Source organism: Manduca sexta, chromosome 25 (genome assembly GCF_014839805.1).
Source record: "Manduca sexta isolate Smith_Timp_Sample1 chromosome 25, JHU_Msex_v1.0, whole genome shotgun sequence".
NCBI lineage: Eukaryota > Metazoa > Arthropoda > Insecta > Lepidoptera > Sphingidae > Manduca > Manduca sexta.
This window is the reverse complement of record NC_051139.1, coordinates 3,191,044-3,204,671: the sequence shown is the minus strand read 5'-3', so window position 1 is coordinate 3,204,671 and position 13,628 is coordinate 3,191,044. Positions and strand designations below refer to the sequence as shown.

At 35.5% G+C, this 13,628-nt stretch overlaps 2 protein-coding genes and 1 non-coding gene across 3 annotated transcripts in view; 2 read left to right on the top strand and 1 right to left on the bottom strand.

The window, feature by feature from the left end:
- Positions 1 to 13,628, top strand: part of LOC115440769 — a gene marked incomplete in the record, with an annotated part of 197,131 nt that overhangs the window by 31,708 nt on the left and 151,795 nt on the right.
- Trnat-agu lies at positions 2,327 to 2,400 on the bottom strand. The gene has a single exon. It is a non-coding gene; the product is annotated as a tRNA-Thr (tRNA).
- Positions 13,575 to 13,628, top strand: part of LOC119190564 (hairy/enhancer-of-split related with YRPW motif protein 1-like) — a 2,035-nt gene continuing 1,981 nt past the window's right edge. Inside the window, exon 1 of the mRNA XM_037442760.1 lies at positions 13,575 to 13,623. Within this exon, the coding sequence (XP_037298657.1) occupies positions 13,575 to 13,623 (49 nt within the window). The remainder of the gene's footprint in view (positions 13,624 to 13,628) is intronic.

Here is a 13,628-nt window from a genome sequence, read left to right as displayed (position 1 = left end):
ACCCAGTGAAACTCAACCGCCAAGGATGCACCGCGTGTACGCAATAAGAACAATCTGGACAAAAACGCGGTAATCAATAGATTTTACGGTACAATCTCAGTTTACGGCCGTGTCGGGTTTTTGTCGCTCTCGTGGCGAGCAAGCGAGTACAACGAAGTATATTCATTGTGCTGGTTATTTTATTCGTATTATCTGGATATTTACGGATGCATTTACTGTAATTAGTGCTGTGTGTAAATATCGGAGGCAAAGGTGAAGTTTTCCGAAAGGGAAGCCAAATGTTGGTACTAAATACTAATACTAATTATAATTCATTAACGTACATTCTATAGACATGAACGTCCATATAAACTTTTGTTGAAAATCTGAACCAAAACGGCAACCAAAACGTCACTGTTATAACCTATTTATTCATTTGAACAACAAATAATTTTACTTATTTGACTAATATTTTTTAATCAAATCCAGGTTTACACTTAGACTCGAGTTCTTATATCATGAGCGCCACCCCATACACAACCACGAGCTGTCAATATTGACCGCATTAAAGTCAGTTTGAATGGATATAAGTTCAAATCAGTTGAACACTGTGAATGTTCGGAACGCCAAATCTAGTACGTAGTACATATTATATCTAAGTTATAATTAGATTTCAGCTCACTCTGCTATACATATGAATTATTAATTTAATAATTACTTATTTTAATAGTTTGCTCATATAATATATTACAAAAGGAAAGCCGGTATGAATCCGCGTACCCTTTTCGACTGGTAGATATCATAATAAACATTTGAGTCACTTTGTATCATACGTTTATTATCGGACGGTTAGTTTGCGCCAAGTTTTAAATGCCATAGATCTCGGTCATCCATGTTGAAGGCGACATGCAGTCTTGTCTATCAATTTGAATAACTAGTATATTGTTGTAAATATTTTTGGCTATTTGTTAAAAAGATTTATAAGATTAATTTCGGTGCATTGCGTTAGTATTTAAAGGTAAAACAACTGAAAGAATTTGCGTGCAATATATAGTCCTTTACACATAAATAAATTATGAATTAGGAATATTTTTAGTCACTATAGTATAAACACCCACGGCACTAACTAATGGCTAATAAATTAAGCAAATACCTTACAGGCCATCTCCAGTCATAAAAATTTTATAGCAATATTTAAGTGGTCATAAACATACAAATTTCACCAAAGATATTTCCGTCCTATATTCCCATTGCATTACTGAGCAAATCAACTGACAGTCCGTTTCGGGCGCATGCGCGTTGCTTTCGATGTTGTAATATACACATAGTAGGAGCGTGCGATCGGCCATTGTACGGGCTTCATTCACGAGTTTTTTGCATAACTATTGGTTACAAAATACTTGACTACTCGGTTACACGTTTGTTACGGATGAAGTTACGCGTGTTATGTATAGTGTATGGGAGCTATTAATTGAATGGAATTCTGGATAGATTTGCCCCCTTATTCATAGACGTTATTTATCTAAGCTCTATCTTTGCTGTGATAACAATGTTTCTCTGTGCTGACGGCATGGCAGCCTTCGAAGTGCGTGGACATAGGGCCGTTGTGATTGGCTAACATTGAATCAATAGGGTACCGGACTAATTTTTGTTCTTTACTATTATCAAATATTTACATAATATAAATTATAACACAGAAAGAATTTTTAAAATCCGGTAAAAAATCAAAAAGTTATAAGTCATTGAATTTCGGTGGAAAGGGTAATTTACAAGAAACAGAAAAGAGACGAAATACCTACATGTGACGTCATCAGGAATTACGACGCGTGCTAAAGAAAGAGATGAAGCGATATCTTCACATCGCACCCACTTCTGCACATTACAATATTTTAAATATGAATTGCTCGCTCATTTTTTAACCAATTTTTATGCAGTTTTCGCAGGAGTGCTTCTTTTTCGTATTATTAACCATTACATATAGAATAATATACAAAATCAAGCATAGGCCGGTCCCCTATTGGCTGTCAGATAAACAAAGCTGGGAAACAGACTTGTTATCACAGCAATGCTCCGTCCTTAGATAAATAACGTCTATGAATAAGGGGGTTAGTTGAAACAGCCTAAACAAACACTCTAAATTCATACATTATTTTGGTGCAAATTTGTACTTTTGTTACCATTCTTCGCTGCCATTTTTAGACATAAACATTTTAATAATATAATTTGTTTCTTTCGGAGGCCAAAGAATATGAGTTACTATGCTGTAAAATAGGTATGTAGGTACTATACATAATGACGCATAATATTTGAACAAAATATTATAAAAAACGTTGTTATGTAATATGTAAGGCCCCGGCGAGATTCGAACTCGCGATCTCCTGTTTACTAGACAGGCGCTTTAACCAACTAAGCCACGGCGCCGATGACAAATGTGTTCGAAATTAAGATAGTTTAGGGAAATCAACTGGAACAAATTTAACAAGAATCTGAAAATATCATAACCTATAAATTCATTAGTACCATTCTTTATATAGAATTTAGTGAATACGTTTTAAGATAGGAAATTATATCTTGATCTTTGTATGTACAGTAAGTAACAAAAGTAGCTGAACAATTTCAATACTTCAAAACGCCTATTAATTTTTTTGAATGTAAAATAAAGTTATTCACTTTTGTCGCTGACTGTACTTATAGCACATTAAGGTATTATATTTGACAGTATTCTTTGTAAGTAAATGTCTTTAATACAGGCTATGTATTCAATGCAATTTTGTAAATTTTATTTAAAACATTTTGAGACCACAGGAGACGGTGGCAATTAATCGTCTCAGAACCGTGAGATATCGGATACAGTTCCCGGTGCGCGAAATATTAATTGCATCCTTTTTAAATACTTTCATTTCCTTCGAACAATGAGGCAATCCATGCTCTTACAAGTAATGCACCACAATATTTAGCTCATTTCGGTCAACGGTCATATTGCACAATAAAACACCGGATTATTAACGGATTTGTATTAATATATAATAATTATTCCGTTATGTGAAATTCCTCCGTTTTTTTTTTGGGGGGGGGGGGGGGTTCCACCACGTTTTACGGGGGTACCCTGCGAATGATGTACAAGCGATCCCTCGGCTTAGCAACCACGGCAGTCCCTAGGGGAATGGGGACGGGAGAGCCGGGAAAGAAGTGTAGGGGAAGGATAAAGAAACCTCTTAGGATGAGAGAAGGCTAGGAACTGTTCGCAAGCCCTTATAAGCCTCAATGTGAATTGGTAACCATGTGGTATATACACTTAACTGTGTGCCTAGAGCTACAATAAATGTCCCCCCGTACATGAGCGTGCATTCGGTGTGGAGCCGAGCGCACAAAATTCTTCTGAGTTGGGTCTCTCGTTTAAGTTATTCTGGTTGAATTGAGATACCACGATTCATTTAATAAAAGTATTTTATGAATTTTATCGCGGTTTATATTTTTTTTTTTTCCGGGAGTCCGCCCTGTGACTACAAAGGCTGTAAAGTCTTCGAAACGTCGGAAAAAAATTATAATATAAAAATCGCGATGAAAGTCGCAAAATAGTTTTATTGAAATGTCTAACATTCGCGTAAACATAAATCATTATACTACCATAGTCTAGTTAAACAAATAAGCAGCATGGGAAAACATGTTCTTGTTTTAGATATTCGGTGTTATATCGGATATTAATGGAATTAAGTTCTTCGTACCTTAGGATAAAGTTTATTATGTAACTAAGTTAACGTCTAATGTTTCAGGTTGACTGTCGCGGTATTACGGTATGTTTCAGTAACGAAGGGTTCATATAATCCGGTTCCTGCCCGCTTCCCTTTCATCATTTATGTATAATCTAATTATCATTAGAACGGTTTGCAAACCGCGTTTATGTATATTAGTATATGTTGTGTCGAGTTACATTTCGAAAAACTGCACTTCACTGATGCTTAATAATTCAAAGTCATGGATGTTTTGTTCTAGATTCCTTAATTATTTTTACTTATTTATGTCATTGCTATCTAGGAACGTATTAGTTCCATTTGACTATACTGATGTTTTATAATTGAAACTCATGGCTGTGATATTCAGAATTATTTAATTACTTTTATTAAATTACTAGATGACCCGGTGAACTTCGTATCACCTACATACATTTATTATTATTATTCATCGTGGAACGCAATTTTGCCATACCAATACGTACGTTATCATTATCTGTCTCTCGCTAGTCAACAGGGCCCTTATTCTGTATGATATAAATGCGTAACGCGGCCGTGTCATGTTATCTTCGAGAAATGTGCGTGGAATGGTATTCTGTAAGCCAAATTTCTATAGTCCTTAACATGATGCGTTGTGTTACGTGCTTGTTACGCACTGTTAAAATAACGTGCGGGATAGAGAATAAGGCCCCAGTACGGCTTGCACGTGAGGTAGCTCGTCGCACATTTGATTGACTTCGACGATCTAAGTCATCTCCGTGGGATTTTGCGACAATAACAATAAATAAAGTTCTCGCGCACTGAACAATTGATGATAGATTTTAATTATAGTCTTGAATTTTTTTTATTTATTTTCTATTTTTGAGAACCAACTAACACTTTTACACTTTATTTATTTCTGAAATGTTTTGTATTTGAACAAAATAAACCAAAGAAATCGGACCTCATATTACAACTATGAAACAGACTTATTTCTGAATACACCTATATATATGTTAGTTCTTTATTTCTAAAAAGAGAAAAGACATGAAATGTTTGACAGGTAGGAACATTTTGTATTGAAAACTTATATTGTCGTTTTTAGTATTTTCCGTTATTTATTATTTATGTTCGTCACCGTTTAATCCATCCCTGGACTTCCACAAATAATTCAAAACCAAAATTAGCCAAATCGGTTCAGCCGTTCTCCAGTTTTAGCGAGACTAACGAACAGCAATTGATTTTTATATATATAGATGTAAACACCATCTGTTTACTTTATGATCCCATTTTGTTTTTTAATAAAATTCTGAATTATACATTTTTGAAGAAGCTTAACTCAATACAGAAAAATATAAATTCAATGGTACCACCACCTTACAAATCTAAGCATCACCATGTAACTTTCTGATCCTGTGTTTTGTTACATAAAATACACAATTTTATTTCTTTGCCAAAGCTTAAGTCAACACAAAAATATAAATTCAAAGGTTTTACAAATCAAAGCACAATACGCACACTAGTACACCAGAGGCATGTGAGCAAAGTCGCCGGTAATCGATAGTGAAAGGAAGTCAAAATACGTGTTTGCGGTCGGATCGGCACTGCTGACCAATGTTATTCACATTTGTTTTGTACCATTTGACGCATGCTTTGTATACTGTCGATTTCGTTTGCTCGAGATGGAATTGGTACATTAGGTTCATTGCTGTGTGTCATTAAGTTATGTAGAATAGAAATTAGTGGTAAAATTTGAAAACTAGCTTTAAGTACGAAAATTAGCTTTAAGTCTGTTTTAGAGTCGTCTAATTTTAACATATTAAATTATATTTAACACATTATATTTGTCCTTTTTTGTTATGGAGATTGGATTTTGCGCCTTATTCAATTCAATGAGATAAAGGATTTAAAATTATTTCTCAATAATTTTATTAATCACCATAATTTCCTTCGTTATCTATTCTATAAAAAGGAAAAATTTATTTGTTAATTGAATGTTCCTAGGGGCTAGGCTCTGGAACTACTAAACCGATTTTGAAATTATTTTAATTAATAAGAAGCTTCATTACTACTGAAACTAAAACAGACTAGTTATTACAGCAATGCTCCGCCCATAGATAAATAACGTTTATTAATAACGGGGTAAGTTTGTAAAAGCAAAGTTAACTAGAAATCACTGTGTTTATTTATTTTGGGTTGAAAAACAACTGTACAACAAAATTTACAAATGGTTGTTACATTTTCAACATTTACATAAGTATACAGCGTCCAAAGTTATTCACAGTTTACTATAAAGATAACAACGAATTGCCGTAAGTTGATACTAAATAAAAAAAAAAAGAAACATAAATGCCAATATTAGTTATAAGTATTTTTTATGTATCATTGCATTGCGTTGAAGTTCAATTTGGCACATATTCTAATTTCGGCCAAGTAATATAAAAACTTTCATGATAAAAAATTACTACAGTACGTATTTTTATAAAGCGAAATTTCTCAGAACCGCCATTATTGATGCGCAGAAGTCATCCGCTTTTCCACTTCTATTGTTATCGATTTCACGTTACAGGATGTCCTACGTGATGCGACGCGATGCGATGCGACGCACAGCTTTTTTACACGCTTTACACACTTCGGCTCGGATTGCTACATAGTATAATAGCTAGCAAACATCTTGAACACAATAAATACTTACATTTGTATACAAAAAAATCAACCAACACGCGGTACTTATTTCAAGATGTTTCTCTATTTACATAACCCACAAGGTAGCAATGGCGAAAAGTAAAAAAATTTGGGAAAGGAACCCGACACAACATATTATAGGTTTTAATATGCATAAATGCAGTCTGCAAATATATATGATGATAGTTGGATTTTACTTTAATTCTACATAAAGGGAAGCCGACAGGAATCGGAATATGGACCCTTCGCAACTGCAAGCTATTGTTTTATTTTGATAGCGTCGCGATCTCCGGTCACGTAGGACACCAGGCTATATTAACTTAATGTTTTTCAAATACCATGGCTTTACCTTTGTGGTTGCAGATCGTCGACCTCTCAATCAGATGGTGATTCGCAGGTTAATTGTCTCATGTAAGCCGATTAGTTACGGGACGGAACGATTTCTTTGAATTTGCCGGATGAAACTTCTTTCGATTTTCTACACGTGTAATTTTAGTACTTGAAATAAAATTTATAATTTGGGATTGAGTTAATGAGGCAGGCCTTAGTAAACTTAGTCTACTTTTTGTAATATGTTTGAAAAACTGAGCCTTTATTGTAAAGCAAGTTAAGTCTAGGTTTTAAAGGATGATCCTCTGTTAGTAATAGGTGAATTGACAATTACTTTGCAAAAGTCCTAATTTTTTCTCATATTCAATTAATGTTTGTACTTATACTCTAAAAAGAAGGTCGTGAGTTGGATATTCAAATATTACACGTGTTTTTGTCGTTTAGATTGGTTCAAACATACGCAGTATTCTTTGGTATTCAAGTTATGTAGATTAACCTGTTCGAAAGGATTTCTAAAATTGCGTCCAGCTGCAACTAGTGTTGCACAATAATGAAAATGCGAGGAAACACAATGTAAGCCTTGTTAGCGAGCGCAAAACTAGTGTAATTTTCACAAGTACTGTGTAGCAATAACAAATCGCCCCGCGCATACTCAAATATGCAGTAAGTACGTTTCAAATGTCAGTCCGGTCTGGACTATATTGTTGCAATGTTAAAAAACAATTGTAACTACAAGTTGGATTAATGGATCAAGGTTTTTCAAATCCTAACGTTTTATGTCTAGTATTGTTTGTTTGGAAGCGGCGATAGTATAGTTGGGTGTGGAATGGACTGCCGAGACGAATGTCCGCAGGTTCAAAATTCGAGGGCACACACCTCTGATTTTTCTAAAATGATGTGTGTATTCTTTGGGACAGTATATAATACAGGGCTGATATTATTAATTTTATTGTTTGTTAAGAGACTTGCTTTAACATTCTGTGAAAATATTAGATTTCCTATTACGGCTCAAAATATGAAGCCTTTGGACTAGTTGCGTCGCTAACTCTTCCAATGGCGAGTGTAGTTACTACAAGATCTCACAATGTATAAATAACCTAATGACCTAAGAAATAAACTTTACAATTCAATAACAAATAATTAAATGGACCTTAGCCAATAAAATATATCAGAATCACTAATCATAGATATTTGAATGAGAACAACCGTTGGAATTTTTATTATTCACAGCGAAATATTTTAATTCAACTTTCACTTATTTTTATATTTAGCAAAAGATACACGTGGTGTTATGGGTAGAGATGAGAATCGTCTGAAAGGTTTTGTTGGATATTCAAAAATGAAGTATTTTATAATTCTAATGCAACACTAAACGCCTTTTTTATTGCTTTAAAAGACGAGACGAGCCTTCCGTTTGCTTGATTGTAAGCGATACGAACGGCCCTAAACAGTAGAAACATCATCCAAGCTTTTAAATTACAAAGTATTGTTTGGTATTCCACTGCGCTCACCATCCTAAGACATGAAATTTTAAGTCTTATTATGTCCAGTACACTGGCTACAGTTTTCTTCAAAACGGAACATAACAGTGACTACACGCTGCTGCTTGCCGGCAAAAATAGACTTTGCGGTGGTACCTACCCAGGCGGACTCTCACATATGAAAGACCTAACACCAGTAAATGCCTCGCAAACACACGAACTAAAATAGCGTCAACGATGTCAATGTTTCGATTATAATACTACTAAATTAAAGTTGATGTACCTAAATTATAAAATAAATCCAAATTTGATTAGTTAATAGTAATTTATTTAAATTGATAACAATTTGGAACACCCACACGGTGCCTACAAGGGCATAAATCTAAAAGTAACTGATATGAAACAATAAGTGGGCTATCCGGCTTTGGAATTTAGGCTTAATTTAGCGAAAGGCAGTCTACATCAGTATATGACGAGGAATTAGATTGGCTAAAAGCTTATACAATAGTTGCATCTTAATTTAAGTACCTCTTTGATTTTAAAGCCAAAGGCTATTCACAACAGTATGTAAGGTGGATTTTTTTTTCCAAAGCAGGTGCAATACTTGCATTTTCACCTTCGATTTTGATAAACGAATGTATCAGAAGCTTGGCTATCAAATAGTTCGTAGAAGAATTTACCTTTAGAACTAAAAAAATATGGGTGCATGATCTAAAATAGCGTGATTACGTCAAACGTTCGTGCTATTACGCAATGTTTACAAATAATCTGTTAAGGAAACAATGATTTCCTATAAGGCGGAAAGTATGCGGTAATTGTCTCATAACGCGACGTAATCATAAACAAAACATTTAATACATAAGCATTATGAGGTTTAATAACAAACATATTATATAATACAATAATGCAACGTTGTTAAAAATAGTTATTGATACTAAATAAACATGAATATATTGGGCTCCGGATATGTCCTTCAATAGAAATGAAGCAGCAAGTTGTCACCCCAGTCTGATTGGTGATACCTCGGTCGAGACAATCCATGTGAGACTGCCACAATGTCTAATATCTGTACCGTGGTTATACCGAAAGAAAATCCTGTCCATTCGCGTACGATTACCACTAGCAATAATTGATTCATCTAAATGATGTTTTACTTTGTATTCCGCTTGCAACAGTCTAGCCTAGAAATCTTCCAGAGACACAAGATGATTTCTTATAATTAAAGAATAATAGAATCAGTTCAGTCCTTTCCTGATAAACTTGGTACATTTTTAATATACGAGTAATACTAGATTTTACTTCTGGCACCATTTGCATTATATTTTATTCCCAGAATAACAAATAGGCAATAGGTCTCAGGTATTGTATGTACGTGGTTTCATTAACTAAAGAATTTTCAGAATTGGAGCAATTGGAAATTATCTCCAAGGTGAATACCAACTTCACCTCTTTAATATATATTAGAACAGAGCACAGAAAACTCAATTCCACAGTGGGGGTCCGTATTTCAGTGGAAGTGTGTGGGGTCAGTTCTCTGCAGGTGACCTCGCGCGGGTCATTGGCCGATGCGAGGAAGTGCTATGTGTTACCAACTTTTCACTTTCGATCTCCGCGCGGTCTCTGGTCACGGTCGATATTTGTAAGGTTGCCACTTTGAGAAAATATAATGAGAATCTTTTTTGGCATTTTTTCTTGAACTGACAACCTTGTAGAAACAAATATTTTTGAGTACGCATGGTTGGGGTATTTGAATAATATAGACTGCTTTAGTCATTTTTGAACATCCTTTTGGGTTCTGGCCACGATTTCACTATGAAAATAAAGTTATCAATTGTGTACTAATTCAAATAATATCATGTTTCAAATAAATTATTAAACAAAAAAAATATCTTAAACCTTATAATATCGTGTTAATTAAAAGATGTATGTAAAACGCTCAGAAGGAATTTGCAGGAATAAACACAATTGATTGAAATCACTTTTATTCTAGCACACTTCGCTATTTTCTTCCTTGCCGACAGTTCGTGTTCGAATGCCCGACCGTATTAGAAACTACCGTCAACGACAACTATTGAACAACTAGTGTTGCGACAGAAGAGTCATATCAACGATAAACTATTGATTAGTGATATGACATTAATAAATGAACGTAACAGTCGGCCATCCGTCACAATAACGAGTCCCCTCGTTTAAAATTACAACAAAAAAAATTCAATTTCAAAATTAAATACAATTTTTTTCTTATTGGTGCATACTTACTATAACATTACACAAATGACTTATACTTACTAAATAATTCCTTACAGTTATCATTGATTCATACACGTCATTCTTAGGTTATTATAACTATGCAAGAGGAGCTACTTCTATTCTTTCACTGCCATCTTGCTTTAATGTCATCAATGCTGATGCTATAACGTCACTATAGCCCATCAAGAGGATAGCTACTTCTATTCTTTCACCATCAACTTGATAAGGCTTCTCCAACATAACACTCATGCTCGGCTCACATTCGCACGAGCTCTGTGTTACACAGACAGTATCGCTTTATATTATAATAATAATCACAATATTAAATATAACTTATGTATAAAATCACCTACTCTTTACGTATTACCAATTTGATACAATTTGTCACACATAACACTCATGCTGAGCTCAAATCTAATTCAGCTCTATGCTATGTAGATTATTTCGCTTTTCATTCATATATTGTTAAGTACGTTAATATAAGTCTACAGATAATGTGTTTAAATTCACGTACATCTCGTAGGTACATTCTTTCACTGTCAATGATTCTCTTTTCAATACCATTACATAATGTATAAGAATTAGAGTAAATAATATATTTAATCAGAGTCACTTTCATCACCTGAGGAAAAAGAAGGTGCACGAAAGTTCATCCATGGATAAATATTTTCGGCAGACACAATATTTTCATATGGTCTACCCTTTCGTGTAAGTGGCGTATCCACTATGAGGTATCGATCGTTAGGAAGCACACTTTTTATACGATAAGGGCCCTGGCACTTAGATTCTAATTTTTTTGATTTTCCTGATCCTCCTACTATATTTCTAATCACCCTAACTAAATCGCCTACCTTATATTCTGTAACTGTTTTACGACGTTTATCAAATCGGTCTTTAGCTTTTTCCTGATTTAGTTCAATACGCTTACGTGCATCCGCTCGCATACTCTCAATATGCTCTTCCTTTGAAAGTTCGTCAATCTCTTCTGAAATATTATTTAAAACCCCATTAAATGGATTCGCTACCTTGCGCCCAAACAATAATTCAGTAGGCGTTCTCTTAGTAGTATCGTGTATGGCGGTATTTATACCTAATTGTACATCAGGTAAAAACGCATCCCAGGTATCATCAGATTTACCATGGGTCATACTACCTAATGAGGCCAGAATTGTGCGGTTACACCGCTCAACCTGGCCATTAGCGCGTGGAGTTGCAACTGCATTAAGAATGTGTTTAGCTCCAACTGATTGTATAAACGTCTTAAATCTTTTACTGGTGAAAGTAGTCCCTCGGTCGGTAATGAGGCGTCTTGGAGGACCAAATAAACTAAAATACGTCTTAAAATTTTAACGCTTGCTTTAGATTTTGTGCTACGCACTGGGGAGAGATACACATACTTTGTAAAAGCATCTATGATGACAAGTATATACGTATTACCACGTTTGCTCTTTGGAAACGGACCAAGGTGATCAGCATGCAAAGTATGCATTGGGACATCTACCTTAGGGATTGGATGTAATGCACCTTCTTTAGCTCCCGATGGAACCTTGTGATGGGCACATTCTAAGCATGCCATTACATACTTTCTAATGAATTTCCGCATTTTCGGAAACCAAAATAAAGATTTAATCCGCTGTAAGGTCTTTTCAAAGCCAAAGTGACCGACATCGTCGTGGTTGGCTTTCAGGACCTGCCAGCGAACACCCCTTGGCACTACCCATCTTATTTCCTCATTCTCCATCACACGATATACTCTTCCATTTTTGACTTGGTATTCTTTGTGTATGGCAGCAATTTTAGACGTTTCAGGATCTTGTATAATATCCTTAATTCGCCTTACTTCATCATCTGCCGACTGAACGGTTGTAATCCAGTCCTCAATTTTTACAGACAGTATATCTAAAATGCTAGTTGGCTGCTGTTCTTCCAATATAGCTCCTCTGCTCAATGCGTCTACATGTGCCATTTTCTCGCCTGGGCGATACTCAATATCGCAATCAAATTCTAAGAACTGAATCCACCATCGGGAAATCCGGGGAATCAGGTCTCGTTTAGTAAAGGTGGATCGGAGTGCATTGCAATCAGATACTATGGTAAATCTTATGCCTAACAGATAAGTTCGAAACTTATTCAGTGCGCAAACTACAGCGAGCGTCTCAAGCTCGAAGGAATGAAGCTTCTGTTCATCAGGACTAGTTTGACGACTATAGTAAGATATAGGCCTCCACGGATTTGATCCAGTTCTTTGCAATAAAATCCCGCCTAATCCAAATTTACTTGCATCAGTGTGTACTTGTGTTTCTGCGTTAGGGTTGTATAACGCCAGTACTGGTCGTTCTACGAGTACCCCTTTAAGTGTATCAAAAGAATTTTGTTGAGATTTTGACCATTGCCAAGAAACATCTTTCTTAAGAAGTTCTGTTAGGGGTTTGGCTAACAGAGCGAAACCACTTACGAATCTTCGGAAAAACCCAGCTAAACCGAGAAATCTCCTAACATCGTTTTGACTTTGCGGAGTAGGGAACATAGACACGGCTTGAATTTTCTGGTTTCCAGGACGTATACCGGTTTTGTCTACTTCAAAACCAAGAAAAACTATATTTTCTAGAAAGAAATTACATTTTTCCATCCTCAGAGTCAAACCAGCCCCTTGCAATAATTTCAAGACTTCTTCAAGACGCACTAACCCTTCATCGAAGGTCTTTGCAGGGATTAAAATATCGTCCATATAAATAATTACATATGGAACTTTGGTTTTGTTGAGGATTTTGTGGATCACCCGTTGAAATACTGAAGGCGCGTTTGCCAGCCCAAAGGGCATACGATTGTACTCGTATTGTCCATCAGGCGTGACAAACGCAGTCTTCTCCTTGGATGTTTCCGCTATAGGTATTTGATGATACCCAGAAGCCAAGTCCAGTGTGGTAAACAACGAGTGCCCTGCGAGCTGGTCAAGTAATTCTTCTATGCGTGGAAGCGGGTAATGATCACGTTTAGTGCGTCTATTTAAAGCACGATAGTCCACGCATAGACGTTTTTCGCCAGATTTCTTTTGCACAAGCACTATAGGGCTTGCGTAAGGCGAGCTAGATTCGCGCACTATACCATATTGAACCATTTGATCAACCATCTGCTGAACATGTTGACGTTCAGGATGAGACAACCTGTAGGGTCTATAAACAACTGGGGTAGA